Source organism: Piliocolobus tephrosceles, chromosome 1 (assembly GCF_002776525.5).
Source record: "Piliocolobus tephrosceles isolate RC106 chromosome 1, ASM277652v3, whole genome shotgun sequence".
In the NCBI taxonomy this organism is placed as follows: domain Eukaryota; kingdom Metazoa; phylum Chordata; class Mammalia; order Primates; family Cercopithecidae; genus Piliocolobus; species Piliocolobus tephrosceles.
Window position 1 is genome coordinate 58,741,728 of NC_045434.1, and position 15,232 is coordinate 58,756,959.

At 53.1% G+C, this 15,232-nt stretch overlaps 1 protein-coding gene across 3 annotated transcripts; it reads left to right on the forward strand.

Moving 5' to 3' along the window:
* The first annotated feature begins 2,048 nt into the window (after positions 1 to 2,048).
* Positions 2,049 to 8,588, forward strand: ELF3 (E74 like ETS transcription factor 3). Of its 3 annotated transcripts, none has more exons than XM_023186922.2 (9): positions 2,049 to 2,179; positions 3,403 to 3,573; positions 4,554 to 4,775; positions 4,941 to 5,033; positions 5,237 to 5,356; positions 5,544 to 5,633; positions 5,778 to 5,894; positions 6,397 to 6,592; positions 7,790 to 8,405. In XM_023186922.2, exons 1-9 carry the CDS (start codon positions 2,161 to 2,163, stop codon positions 7,902 to 7,904), a joined length of 1,143 nt encoding a protein of 380 aa, XP_023042690.1. In that variant the 5' UTR covers positions 2,049 to 2,160; the 3' UTR covers positions 7,905 to 8,405. The 3 variants fall into 3 exon arrangements, with proteins under 3 accessions (XP_023042690.1, XP_023042691.1, XP_023042692.1); XM_023186923.3 differs by lacking the exon at positions 2,049 to 2,179 and adding an exon at positions 2,843 to 2,980 and having other exon boundaries at positions 7,790 to 8,588; XM_023186924.3 differs by lacking the exon at positions 2,049 to 2,179 and adding an exon at positions 2,844 to 3,094 and having other exon boundaries at positions 7,790 to 8,581.
* The last annotated feature ends 6,644 nt before the right edge of the window (positions 8,589 to 15,232 follow it).

The window sequence follows — 15,232 nt, forward strand, 5'->3', positions numbered from 1 at the left end:
CCAACAGGCCCAGTAATCATGAAGGGTCACTGGAAGGAAAGGCTGGAAGTCCTTCTTCTAACAGCCGTTCTGTGACTCCTCTAACTTTGTGGGGTCCCATTTCATAGCATGGGTATCCTGAGCTGTGTAGCCTGCCTCACTTACCACCTTTGTACCCGACAGGCCTAATGGATGCGGCTGTCCTTTTGTAGGACATCCTCCCATCCCAAAGATGAGGCTGTGCTGCCATGTGGGCAAGCTCCGTGGGGAAAGGGGAGGCCAGTGGGCTGTTTTTGCCATCACAGAGTACTGGGAAGCCCCTGGCATCCTGCTCCATAGCTCTCTTGACCACTATCCTGGAATCTTCTCCCCACCCCCATCCCCATGCTTCCAAGGCACTGACCCCAAATCCAAGTCTTTCCCACTTATCTCAAGCTGCTAGTCTGTAGAGATTCCTTATCTCAGCTCCATGTCACCGGTGAGGAAGCCCCAAGAAGGCAAAGGAGCTGACAGCCTTCTCATTTTTCTCACACACCCTCCTCTTCACCCCGCCATCCTGGGAGCCCCAGCCACATACTCTTCAGGGCAGGGAGCACGTGAGCAACCCTGGGGCTAGAAGCCGGTTCTCCCGCATTCCTGGGTGAGGGACTGGGTGGAGGGTGTGCCTGCCTCAGGCTTCTTGGGGGAGGCCCCCTGAAGGGCTGGGGAAAATCCTACTGAGCCCCAGGCTCTCCTGCCTGCACTGGCCCAGTGTGGGGGTGAGGGGGGCGGGGGTGGGGTTGGGGGGAATCCTGGACGTTAACTCTCTCCTAGGCACCCAGGCGCTTCAGAGTGGAGGAAGGTAAGAAGCAGATTCTCTGGGCAGGACTTTCTTAGTCCTCAGGCTATAGAGTTAAAGAAAGGAGTATCTGTGGAAGGTGGAGTCACCTTTTGTTTGAGTAACCATTTCACCCACCCTGGCTGAGGGTGGCCAGGAACTCTGCAAGTTATGCATTAATGGAGGTGGGTCACACAGATCCTACATTTTTTTTTTTTTTGAGATGGAGTGATTACAGGTGTGAGCCACCGGATCCTACATTTTTAGATGCATAAAAATCTAGATCTGGTCTAGGCACGGTGGCTCATGCCTGTAATTCCAGTACTTTGGGAGGCCGAGGCAGGCAGATCACAAGGTCAGGAGATCGAGTCCATCCTGACTAACACGGTGAAACCCCATCTCTACTAAAAATACAAAAAGCCGGGTGTGGCGGTGGTCTGTAATCCTGGCTACTAGGGAAGCTGAGGCAGGAGAATTGCTTGAACCCAGGAGGCAGAGGTTGCAGTGAGCAGAGATCGCGCCACTGCACTCCAACCTGGGTGACAGAACAAGATTCCACCTCAAAACAAAACAAACAAACAAAATGCTAGATCTGGAAGAGATCTTAGGGATTATTAAATTCAGACAACCTCATTTTTTATAGATGAGGAAACAAGCACAGACTCCAAGGGTCTCACCCAAGATGACACAGTTGCAGATGTTGGCTACAAGTCTCCTGCCTCAGCCACCTGTATTACCCCATTCAGGATCTCAAGGAGGGTCTATAAGACCCTGTCCATTGTGTTTCAGGCTGAGTCCATAGAGACAACCACAGACATGGGGGACTCTGCCCACAGGGAAGGCAAGGGCTCTGGCCATGGAGCTGGGAGGGAAGGCTCTGAGTCCTGTGCAGGGAAAGAGCAAGGGTTTCGTGTACAACACACCTGCATACCTGGGTGTGAATCTCAGCCCCACCCCTTCACCAACTCTGTGTGGCCTGGGCAAGCCATTCTAAGGGAACCCTCCACGCTGCAACTTTCTTGTCTATAAAATGGGAGTAACCATGCATTCCTCACAGGACTTTTTTGGTGTGAGGATTAAATGAGAGAATATGTTGAAAAGTGCTTGGTAAATATACTAATATTATGCGTTCCCTCTTCTTTGAATGACGTGACCCAGATAGTCAGGCTTCTGACCACTAGAGGGCAGCAGAAGGCACTAGAAAACTGGGCAGAGTGAACCAGAGATTAGATGGAGTCCAGAGAGCAGGGATAAACTTATCCTTGTGGATTCTGGCAACTCCGGCAGGGAGGGCTTCAGCAGGCGTCGAGGGAAGAACTTTCAAGCAGAGCCGGGTCTCTTCAGGAGTGACTGCAGCAACCCTGATGCTTGGATGGAGTCCAGGCAGGTGATGGTAGTGAAGACCTTGCCAACAGATTGAGTGCTGGAGAAGGACCCCTTTAGTGGGGACCCTGGAGCCAAGGCTAGGCTGGCAGGCCCAGCCACCACCAATTAATCGATGAGTATTGCCCACCGTTGAGCCTGGAGCACCTGCCAGCCCCTGGCCAGAGTCCTGGGTGTTCTGGGAAAAACCCCTAAACCTAGTAATTCCTCTCCCTACTAGGCCTCTTTGTCGCCGAATCTCTGGAATTTAGGGGCCAGCAGCTTTCTGATCCAGGTCAGCCAGGGGTTCACAGTCCCTCACTTTCCCTCCCCCTGCCTGGCCCATCTCTGGCCTGGCCCCTGGGAGGATTTTCCCAGGCCAGAGGGCAGCAGAAAGCACAGATGCCCACCCCAGCAATGTTCCCGCCACCTGCCCAGGCTAGTGCCCTGTGCCCAACCCCAGAGGGTGCGGGATGACAGACTCTGACAATCATTAAACCAGCCGGGCCTGATTTCCCAGCACCGCCTGCTAAGATCCGGGCCAAGTGGCACTGAATATGCAAATTACCTGGGGCCAGGAGCCCAGTCTAAAGGCCAGGAAATCCCCTCCGTCCAATGAGCCACCAGCTCAGGTTACTGCAGGGGACGTACTATAAAGGCCTGAGCTCAGGGAGGAGCTCCCTCCAGGCTCTATTTAGAGCCAGGTAGGGGATCACAGCGGCCAGACACCTCAGCGCTACCTGGCAGAACTGGATTTCTCTCCCACCTGCGGCTTAAGCCAGACTGCCGGCCTGCCTGCCACAGCCAGACTCCACCACTCCGGTAGGATTCCCTGCCTGTCATTTCCTAGAACTGCTCTTGGAAAACTGCATAGGGGTCCAGAGGATTTGCGGTTCTGAATCTGCGCACTCCGGTCTAGGATCTCCGAGCAAGAGCGTAGGTGTTCTAAGTGTCGAAGAACAGAGAGAGATTGTCTCTGGGAGGGCAGAATGGCCATGACGCTGCCAGTCTGGCTCCAGGGCCCCAGAGATCTGAGGAGGGAAGTCCAGCTGGAGGCTCCTGTGGTCCTGCCCTGGTCTGAGATCTTGGAGCCCTGCTTGAAGAGAGGGTGTCCGCAGAGTTGATGATCTTCCTGCCCCTGGGGGCTACTCTTGCCCATCATTGGGCAAAGCAGAGTAGCTGGGAGTGTAAGGAGAGGACCCTCGTCCCCTCACCAACCTCATCCCCTCTCCCCCTACCCACAGGTAGCCTCATGGCTGCAACCTGTGAGATTAGCAACATTTTTAGCAACTACGTCAGTGCGATGTACAGCTCAGATGACTCCACCCTGGCCCCTGTTCCCCCTGCTGCCGCCTTTGGGGCCGATGACTTGGTGCTGACCCTGAGCAACCCCCAGATGTCATTGGAGGGTACAGGTGGGTCTCAGCGGAGTGGGATGGGGCACGGACTGGGAGACAGATCCATCTAAGGTCCTGTTAGACAAATGGGAGAATGGGCAGGGAGGAGGGTCTCTGGGCGAATTCCAGGGCTAGAGGCTGAGACTTAGTGACTGAGGTGCTGGGGGTTGTGGGGCTGTGACAGTCAGAGGGAGGTGTCAGATACCAGGACAAGGGTGTTGTGAATGCTACCTCCTGCCCTTACTCTTGGGATGGCTCCAAGGGCTGAGGCGTGAATCCCCAGTGTGCTCCAGGAATGGGGCTGTGTGGGCTGGGAATGGTGGCTCACACCTGTATTCCCAGCACTTTGGGAGGCTGAGCCGGGCGGATCACCTGAGGTCAAGAGTTGGAGACCAGCCTGGCCAACATGGTGAAACCCCGTCTCTACTAAAAATACAAAAAAATTTTAGCCCGTCTTGGTGGTGGGCACCTGTAAGCCCAGCTACTCGGGAGGCTGATGCAGGAGAATTGCTTGAACCCAGGAGGTGGAGGTTGCAGTGAGGCGAGATCGCGCCATTGCACCCCAGCCTGGGCGACAGGAGCAAAACTCCATCGCAAAAAACAAACAAACAAACAAACAAACAAACAAGGCCAGGCGCGGTGGCTCAAGCCTGTAATCCCAGCACTTTGGGAGGCCGGGGCGGGTGGATCACGAGGTCAGGCAATCAAGACCATCCTGGCTAACATGGTGAAACCCCGTCTCTACTAAAAATACAAAAAACTAGCAGGGCGAGGTGGCGGGCACCTGTAGTCCCAGCTACTCGGAGGCTGAGGCGGGAGAATGGCGTGAACCCGGGAGGCGGAGCTTGCACTGAGCCCAGATCGCGCCACTGCACTCCAGCCTGGGCGACACAGTGAGACTCCATCTTAAAAAAAAAAAAAACAAAGAAACACAAAACAGGCTGTAAGGTCTGCTGGGTGGCCTGGGCTGAGTCTGTTGCCATGCCTGGCCCTTGCAGAGAAGACCAGCTGGTCGGGGGAACAGCCCCAGTTCTGGTCGAAGACACAGGTTCTGGACTGGATCAGCTACCAAGTGGAGAAGAACAAGTACGACGCAAGCGCCATTGACTTCTCACGGTGTGACATGGACGGGGCCACCCTCTGCAATTGTGCCCTTGAGGAGCTGCGTCTGGTCTTTGGGCCTCTGGGGGACCAACTCCATGCCCAGCTGCGAGACCTCAGTGAGTCCAGGCCCCTGGAAGTGGGGGAGCAGCTCCATATGTTGAGCTGAGTTGAGTTCAGTGTGACAGTGGGCAGGCCCTGGAGCTCTGGGCCAGCGGCGCAGCCAGAGAGAGCTCTTGAGGGAGGAACGAAGGGAGTGTGACCCTTCCTTCCTTCCTTGGCAGCTTCCAGCTCTTCTGATGAGCTCAGTTGGATCATTGAGCTGCTGGAGAAGGATGGCATGGCCTTCCAGGAGGCCCTAGACCCAGGGCCCTTTGGTGAGAACCCGTTTTCTCCTTCCTTCCCCAGCCTGTCTTGTCCCAACCCTGCCCCTCCACAGAGTGCTAGAGATGACCCCCTCCCCGGACTTCTTCCTCCCTCAATTAGAAAAATTGCAGCAGGTCATCAGACCCATGGGCAGCCTCACCTGTCCTGGTCTGGTCCCCTGAGCCCTCTCTGAGTTCTCACCTCCTCTTCCCAGACCAGGGCAGCCCCTTTGCCCAGGAGCTGCTGGACGACAGTCAGCAAGCCAGCCCCTACCACCCCGGCAGCTGTGGCGCAGGAGCCCCCTCCCCCGGCAGCTCTGACGTCTCCACCGCAGGTGAGAGTCCTCTCTGGGCCACAACCTCCCTTCCCCAAAGTGTCCCTGGTTCCCTCTGGCTCCCAGCACCAGAACTCAGGCCTCCTGGCAGGAATAGGAACAGGCTGGGAAGTGTGTCCTGAGAGCCAGCAGCATGGTTCAGCAGTGGGTGGGCCGGCAGGGGACTTACTCTGACCCCACCCCTCAGGGACTGGTGCTTCTCGGAGCTCCCACTCCTCAGACTCCGGTGGAAGTGACGTGGACCTGGATCCCACGGACGGCAAGCTCTTCCCCAGAGGTGAGTCGAGGGAGGTCCCCAAGAGAGTGTCCCATTTAGCAGTGTACAGAGGGCCCGGCTCTTTCTGCAGCCTTTTCCTGTAGAGGGGCTGCTCTCCCTAACTTCCCCCTTGCCCTCCTTGATCTTCCACCACCGTCCCCACAGATGGCTTTCCTGACTGCAAGAAGGGGGATCCCAAGCACGGGAAGCGGAAACGAGGCCGGCCCCGAAAGCTGAGCAAAGAGTACTGGGACTGTCTCGAGGGCAAGAAGAGCAAGCACGGTGAGCTCCAGGGGCACCTGGGTCCTCCTTGCACCGAGGCTGAGCTGCTTCCTGGGGCACTGCGGGTCATTGTGGGTATCCCTTCTCCCGTTTTCTCTGGCCTCCGCGTGGCCTTTGTTAAGGCTGTGCACAAGCTGGGGGCTCTATGGTATTGGTCACCACCTAATTACAGAGCCTGGCTTGGTGGTCCTGGAAAGGAGGAGGAAATAAGGCTCCCAGTGGGAGGCTCATGGCACTAGAGTCCTGTCCACCCACTCCAGCCTTCTCTGCATTTGGCCACTGTGCTGCCTTCTGGGACACCCTCGGTGTAAGGAGGCAGCTGGTGGGTGCTCACGTGGGCTGAGGAGAAAAGCAGTCACTGCAGTACCCACACAGAGGGCACTCTGCACGGGCTTGCTCCATGCTGTGGCCGAGGCAGCAGTGTGCTGGGGTGGGCAGGGCCAGCTGGCCTTGAGTGAAAGGGGACACGTGGATGGCAAACTGACGGAGGCTGGCCTTGTAGCACCCAGAGGTACCCACCTGTGGGAGTTCATCCGGGACATCCTCATCCACCCAGAGCTCAATGAGGGCCTCATGAAGTGGGAGAATCGGCATGAAGGCGTCTTCAAGTTCCTGCGCTCCGAGGCCGTGGCCCAACTGTGGGGCCAAAAGAAAAAGAACAGCAACATGACCTATGAGAAGCTGAGCCGGGCCATGAGGTGAGCTGGCGGCCAGGACCCTCACCATGCAGCCAGACACGGGGACAGTGCTCACACTCCCACCGCCCTCCTCCTGGATGCCACTTGGCTTCATGCAACAAGGCTGAGTCCTGTAGAGTGAGGACAACATCTGGGTTGGCCTACTTGGTGGATTAAACGACAACATGGAGAAAGTAGCCTGGCGGACGGCAGACACAGTGTGCTTGAGCTAACAGCAACATTTCTTGTATCACCTGTGAGGCTGGTCCTCAGGAAGGCACCTGGAGAGTCGGGAAGTGGGCGGGAGCTGTGCTCACCCAGGGCCTGGCTTTCTCCTCGTCGAAGCACTTAGGTTGCTTTTCTCCAGGCCTCAGTTTCCTCCTGTGGCCAGGGGTAGACTAGGTCATCTTAAGGTCCCATCCAGCCCTAAAATCATATACTTTTTCTTTCTTTCTTTCTTTCTTTTTCTTTTTTAAATAGAGACAAGGGTCTCTGTGTTGGCCAGGCCAATCTCAAACCCCTGGTCTCAAATGACTGTCCTGCCTTTGCCTTGGCCTCCCAAAGTGCTGGGATTACAGGTGTGAACCACTGTGCCTGACCTTTTCTTTTTTCCTTCTTCTTCTTCTTTTTTTTTTTTTGAGACAGGGTCTTGCTCTGTTGACCAGGCTGGAGTCCAGTGGTACAATCTTGGCTCGCTACAACCTCTGCCTCCCAAGTTCAAGTGATTCTTATGCCTCAGCCTCCCAAGTAGCTGGGATTACAGGCACCTGCCACCATGCCCGGCTAATTTTTGTATTTTTAGTAGAGACGGGGGTTTCACCCTGTTGGCCAGGCTGGTCTTGAATTCCTGACCTCAAGTGATCCACCTGTCTCGGCCTCCCAAAATGCTGGAATTACAGGCGTGAGCCACCATGCCCAGTCGCCTGGCCTTAAAAATCATGTACTTTAATGATCAGACCCCAGTCATAGCCATAGGATACAAAGAAGCAAGGGCAGAGAGCCATGTGTCCTGGGCACAGTTACTGGCCAGTATAGGGACAGAGCTTCTGCTTACGGGTGGGAAGAACAGAGGAGTTCAGGAAGTGTGAGTCAGGCTCAGCTTAGGCAGATACCAGTGGGCATGGGTCACCTGGGGGTAACACGGGCTAGGTGGGAGGGCTGGCAACTTGTGGCCCGTTTCCTGCCTAAGCACCTCTGACCATCCTTCTCCTCACCCAGGTACTACTACAAACGGGAGATCCTGGAACGGGTGGATGGCCGGCGACTCGTCTACAAGTTTGGCAAAAACTCAAGTGGCTGGAAGGAGGAAGAGGTTCTCCAGAGTCGGAACTGAGGGTTGGAACTATACCCGGGACCAAACTCATGACCACTCGAGGCCTGCAAACCTTCCTGGGAGGACAGGCAGGCCGGATGGCCCCTGCACTGGGGAATGCTCCCAGCTGTGCTGTGGAGAGAAGCTGAAGTTTTGTTGTATTGTCAGCCATCATCCTGGGACTCGGAGACTATGGCCTCGCCTCCCCACCCTTCTCTTGGAATTACAAGCCCTGGGGTTTGAAGCTGACTGTATAGCTGCAGATGTGTCTCCTTTAATCTGGTGCCTCCTCAAACCCAGTCTCAGACAGTAAATACAGACAACACCTTCCTCCTGCAGACACCTGGACTGAGCCAAGGAGGCCTGGGGAGGCCCTAGGGGAACACCGTAATGGAGAGGACAGAGCAGGGGCTCCAGCACCTTCTTTCTGGACTGGCGTTCACCTCCCTGCTCAGTGCTTGGGCTCCACGGGCAGGGGTCAGAGCACTCCCTAATTTATGTGCTATAAATATGTCAGATGTACATAGAGATCTATTTTTTCTAAAACATTCCCTTCTCCCACTCCTCTCCCACAGAGTGCTGGACTGTTCCAGGCTCTCCAGTGGGCTGATGCAGGGACCCTCAGGATGGGACTCCCAGCTCCTTTCTCCTGTGAATGGAGGCAGAGACCTCCAATAAAGTGCCTTCTGGGCTTTTTCTAACCTTTGTCTTAGCTACCTGTGTACTGAAATTTGGGCCTTTGGATTGAATATGGTCAAGAGGTTGGAGGGGAGGAGAATGCAGGTCTACCAGGCTGAGGGTGAGGGCAAAGGCTGACGAAGAGGGGAGTTATAGATTTCCTGTAGCAGGTTTGGGTTTACAGACACGTGGACTGGGCTGGGAGGCGAACAAAGGAAGCAGGTGAGACTGTCACAGAACGCTTACAAGACTTCATGCAAGCAAGGACATGAACTTAGAAAACTGAGGTCAGGAACATCCTGCTGTCGTGACACTGCTTGGGTGACCTTGACCTTGACCAAGTCTGTCCTGTTTGGGACTGATTCTTCCTATAAGGCTAGGGTTCGGACCTGATGTTCTCAAGATGTCTAGAATTGCATGGCCGGCCTTGTGGAATAGATGGTTTTGCATTCCAGCCAAGTGGGCTGTAAGCTGTCTATCTGTAATATAAATAAATCCCAGCTTTTGAGTCTGACAAAATCAGAGTTAGGATCTTGTAAAGGAAAAAAAAAAACATAATGGAGATGAGTACTTGCTGAGAAAGAATGAGGGAAGGAGTTGGCATTTGTTGAAAGTATAGTCTGTTTCTCTTTAATAATTGCAACTATTACTCTAGATTTAGGAGGTACGTGCGCAGATTTGTTACATGGGTATATTGGGATGCGAATGAGCCTGTCACCCAGTAGTGAGTATAGCACCCATTGAAAGTGTAGTCTCATGCCAGGCACTGTGCTAGCCCACTCTGGCTCATTTAATCCTCTCCCAAGAAGAGAGGAGACGCAGTATCCCCATTTGACAGATGCGGAAAGAGGTTCCACAGGTGTGCCTTGATTCTGTCCTAAAACCATTTCCTGGGAGCTTTTCCTGGTGTAGGCTCTCCTAACCTAATCCTCAGTCGACTCTAGAACTATTATTCTGTTTCCACAGTGATAATGTGTCTAGGTTTTAGGGAGGACAGTTCATTGATGTTACTTATGAAGAATGCTTTCCAGGTGAAAAGTTCCTTAAATTTGAGGCTTAAAATTCCATAAAGTACATTAAAATCCCATTCATGAGTTTGAAATACTGCTCTGTTGTCTTGGAAATACCAACCAGATTATTGGCTGAAGTGATGTGGGTAAAGAAGGGATCTTAGAAAAACTAAAGCTTGTGTGTGGATTTCTGGAAATGCAGCTTGCTCTGGAGAAGCAAGAAATGGTGGAAAAGAGAGTGGGGAAGTTGATTGGAGAGAAAAGTGAGATCATGAAAGAACCCAGAATCCTGGAGCCATTTGGAAAAAGACTTTTATTTACATTTCCCTTCTGAAGTGTGAGCCAGTTAGACAAAGGGGATGCGGACCAGGGCGTAGGTTTAGCCTCAGAAGCTGGGGAAGCTGTCACAGCTACTCAGTCTAAAAATGACCCCATTTCTTGAAAGTTATGCATTAGACTCTGGTCTAGTTTCCCTAGCCACAATATCTCAGGGTCCTTGCACCCTTAAGAGATGTGGCCCAGCTGGGCATGATGATTTATGCCTGTAATCCTAGTACTTTGGGAGGCCGAGGCAGGAGGATCACGAGGTCAGAAGATCCAGGCCATCATGGCCAACACGGTGAAACCCCGTCTCTACTAAAAATACAAAAATTAGCTGGGCATGCTGGCACGCGCCTGTAGTCCTAGCAACTCAGGAGGCTGAGGCAGGAGAATCACTTGAACCCAGGAGGTGGAGGTTGCAGTGAGCCGAGATTGCGCCACTGCACTCCAGCCTGGCGACAGAACGAGACTCCATCTCAGAAAAAAAGAAGAGAGGTAACCCAGTGTGGCCTGAAGTCACCTAGCCAAGAAGTGGGGGAGGGGCCTCTGAACCCTGGGACATGCTGGTTCGGCCTCCCTTGACTCTCAGCGTCTTCAGCTCCTAAAGGAAATCGTAGCGGGGAGGAGGGCTAGGAATATGGCGCTCAGCCCCTTCACCCTCTTCTGGAGGGCTGGGGGCAGGTGCTGCCCGCAGCGCACTGACCTTTGTCCTGCCATTTGCAGTTTATGAGGCGCTTTCCTCATCCCATTATCTCATTTGATCCGCCCCACAGCTCTCTGAGGAGACCGGGAGTCCCCATTTTACCGACAAGGTGGGCCGAAGTCACTGGCTGGGTGAGAGCAGGGACCAACTGACAGCATGCCTGCCCCCACGCTGCAGCTCAGTGAGGCCACCTGGGCAGCGCCTGGGACAGCCCGGAAGACGGCAGCTCTGGGAGGGACGTCTTTCTCCCCAACAGTTCTCTCCCCTCTCACCCCTCAGCATGCTGCACAGTCCTGGCACAGACCCCTGGGCTGGCCTCTGTGCTGCCCTCTCTGTCAGTCACCAGACACCCTTACCCCAACACTCACCAGCCCAGGGACCTCCGAATGGACTCCTCCTAGCAGGAGACGGCCCATCTCTCGCCCACCCCAGTCTACATCCCCTCAGGTGTGTCCTGGGCTGGGGAGTGGGGGTGGGGAGGAAGCTACAGGGCCAGGCTGTTTATATCCTACCCTGCTGGAGCTGCTGGTCACCTCTTATCTGCTTCTGTGGGATTGGGTGTGTCGCTGTGCAGGTCAGAGGGAGGTCACCCCTCCTGTGGTGTTTGGGTGTGCCTGAGGAGGGGCTGGGGTCGGCCTCCTGGGACAGTTCCCGGCTTCTCCCACAGCCCCACCTGTCCCACCAATTCTGGGGAAATCTGGCTTCTCCTGGGGGAAGTGGGTGAAGGGGTTGTATTTCTGAGGAGTCTGGTTTCAATCTGCTCTCTCACTGCAGTTGTCTGTTTACACATCTCTCTCCCTTGCCTGGCTGTGAGCACCTCTGGGCAAGTGCTGGGGCTTACTCACCTCAGCACCTTGCACAGCGCCTGGCACAGAGGAGGTGCTCAATAAATATTTGTTAAATAGCCCCATGACTCTCCCTGCCCTGGCCACCACCTCCCCCACAAACCACACACATTCATACACACTCATGGGAACCTAAGTCACACACACACTCACACTCACAAAGATAAATATCCACAAGCCCTCACTCACATGCCCCTGCAGTCACCGCAGACACTGCCTGCTCTCACACACTTGCGTGGACCATATTCACAGCCTCACACTTGCACACACTGGCGCACACAACACACTTCCACCTCACAGTCTCACATAGCCACACCCAGGCCTACTTGCAGGACTCGCCTCCTCCCTCGGGATCCTTCTATGAAGCATTTCCTGACCTCCTCTTTGGCCCTTTTCCACCACCAGATGGGTTCAGCCCTTGCCTCCAGTCAGGACAGGCTTGGTAATTTGCAGAGCCCAGTGCAAAGTGAAAGCCTGGGCCCTTGTTAAAGAATTATTAGGCGGGGTGTGGTGGCTGACACCAGTAATCCCAGCACTTTGGGAGGCCGGTGGATCACCTGAGGTCAGGAGTTCGAGACCAGCCTGATCAACATGGCAAATCCCCATCTCTACTAAAAATAACAAAATTAGCTGGGTGTGGTGCCTGTAATCCTAGCCACGCTGGAGGTTGAGGCAGAAGAACCGCTTGAACCTGGGAGGTGGAGGTTGCAGTGAGCCAAGATCAAGCCACTGTACTCCAGCCTGGGCAACAAGAGCGAAACTCCATCTCAAAAAATAAATAAATAAAAAATAATAATTAAAAATTTCAAAATGGCAACAGCAGAGCAGAGCATGAACCACGCGTGAGGTGCGGTCCTCCTCCAAGTGCAGGGCCCTGTGGGACCACTGTATAAGTTGCACTCAGGAAGCCACCCCTGCCACCATTTGCCACTGGCCCATAAGAGCTCCACTGAACTAACTACCCACCATGACTTCTACTACAGATATGTTTGCCACAGTCACAAAGAAATAAACAATTTGTCAAGTTTTTTGCTTTTGAGACGGAGTCATGCTCTGTTGCCCAGGCTGGAGTGCAGTGGCGCCATCTCAGCTCACTGCAACCTCTACCTCCCAGGTTCACGCCATTCTCTTGCCTCCTAAGTAGCTGGGACTACAGGTGCGTACCACCATGACCGGCTAATTTTTTTGCATTTTTAGTAGAGACGGGGTTTCACCATGTTAGCCAGAATGGTCTCAATCTGCTGACCTCATGATCTGCCTGCCTTGGCCTCCCAAAGTGTTGGGATTACAGGCGTGAGCCACCGCGCCTGGCCCAAGTTGTCAAGTTTTTAAAAGTAGGAAAATTTTCACAGGAAAAAACCCTGAATTTATGGCTTGTCTTTTTAAAAAATTGGCTGTGTGAGGTGACTCACATCTGAAATCCCAACACAGGGAGGCCGAGGCAGGAGGATCACTTGAGCTCAAGAGTTCAAGACCAGCCTGGGCACAATAGGGAGACCCTCTCTCTACAAATAATTTTTTAAAAATTAGCCAGGAGTGGTGGTATGCACCTGTGGTCCCAGCTACTCAGGAGGCTGAGGCAGGAGGATCGCCTGAGCCTGGGAGGTTGAGGCTGCAGTAAGCTCTGATCGCACAATCCAGCCGGGGCATAATCTGTAACTTTGAACAAGTTACCTTCCTTTTCTGAGCTTCAGTTTCCTCATCTACAAAATGAAGATTGTTCTACTTCGAGTGCTTTGTCCTACAAGTCACCAGAGTGAGACCTGGTCTCAGAACAATTTAAAAATAAAAATAAATGTGAAAAAAAAAGAATCAGAAGATTTGGCCCAGCTGAGTTAGCTCTCCCTGGACCACAATCTGTCAGAGTGGAGTCAGGCTGCTCCATACAGTCTTGAGTTTACCATCATCCCCACCACGCAGTACATGTGTGGCCCCAGAAGCGCTAAGATTTCAACTCCTGGTTAAAAACATCTAAGCCTCTCCCACCTACTGCTCCCAGACTAGAAGCACGTTTTGTACCCCCTCTACTTGGCAAAAGGATGTCTCGTTGGGCATGTTAACAAGTAAATGAATGATGTGGGTTGGGGGGATGGGAGGATGCTCATGAGTATGGAAGCCCAGCCAGCTCCTTCTATTATGAGGGTCTGGGATGGACACCAGAGCCCCTGATATTTACTGGGAAATATTGAGTTTTCTTAGCTCCAAGACCATTGACTTTTAACCCAATTCAGTGCATGGCATAGCATGGGCCCTCATACACACTGGACTATCTCTGCATGGTCTTCTGGGCTGTGCATGGCTGCTTAACCCAGAGTGCCCAAAGATGCCACCACTGCCCAGCAGTCTTGTCCCATCTCCTCTCTCTGCTGAGGGAAGAGAGTTGGCAGAACTTCACTGTCCGTGATAGCTCTGCATGTATTTCCCCCTCAACCCATCTTTTCTCAGGAAGAATAAGCACCTTAAATTGGTCCTTACATCGGCTGGGTGCAGTGGCTCACGCCTGTAATCCCAGCACTTTGGGAGACCAAGTCAGGCAGATCACCTGAGGTTGGGAGTTTGAGACCAGCCTGACCAACATGGAAAAACCCCGACTCTACTAAAAACACAGAATTAGCCAGCTGTGGTGGCGCATGCCTGTAATCCCAGCTACTCAGGAGGCTGAGGCAGGACAATCGCTTGAACCTGGGAGGCAGAGATGAGCCGAGATCGTGCCATTGCACTCCAGCCTGGGCAACAAGACTGAAATTCCATCTCAAAAAAAAAAAAAAAAATTAGTCCCTACATCATAACTACCAGTGATTTGTAGGACAGAGCACTCAATGTAGAACACTTTTCACTTTGTAGATGAGGAAAGTGAAGCTTAGAAAAGAAAGGTAACTTGTTCAATGTCACAAATCTTGTCGAATGGAGCTTGAGCTTCATGTTGATAGGTTACCACTTACTGAGTATCTACTAGGTGCCAGGCAATGTATCAAGTTATTGCTTTATATCCATCATTCATTCTCTCTGTATTCATTAACTGTCTGCTGTGTGCATGACTCCATGCTGCCTGCAGAAGACCCAGTAGGGAAGAGGTCACTCAGGGGGAGTAGGAAGCCTAGACTGTGGCGGGGCGCGGTGGCTCATGCCTGTAATCCCAGCACTTTGGGAGGCTAACGTGAGTAAATCACTTGAGGGCAGGAATTTGAGACCAGCCTGGCCAACATGACGAAACCCTGTCTCTAGTAAAAATACAAAAATAAGCCGAGATTGGTGGCGGGTGCCTGTAATCCCAGCTACTTGGGAGGCTGAAGCAGAAGAATCGCTTGAACCCAGGAGGAGGTTGTGGTGAGCCGAGATCACACCTCTGCACTCCAGCCAGGCGACAGAGCGAGATTCCATCTCAAAAAATAAAAAATAAAAAATAAAAAAAGTCCGGGAGCTCACGCCTGTAATCCCAACACTTTGGGAGGCCGAGGTGGGTGAATTATGAGGTCAGGAGTTCAAAACCAGCCTGGCCAAGATGATGAAACCCCGTCTCTACTAAAAATACAAAAAATGTAGCCGGGCATGGTGGCGGGTGCCTGTAATCCCAGTTACTTGGAAGGCTGAGGCAGAGAATTGCTTGAACCTGGGAGGCAGAGGTTGCAGTGAGCTGAGATCACGCCATTGTACTCCAGACTGAGCGACAGAGCAAGACTCTATCTCAAAAGGAAAGAAAGAAAGAAAGAGAGAGAGAAGGAAGGAAGGAAGGAAGGAAAAAGAAAGAAAGAAAGAAAGAAAGAAAGAAAGAAAGAAAGAAAGAAAGAAAGA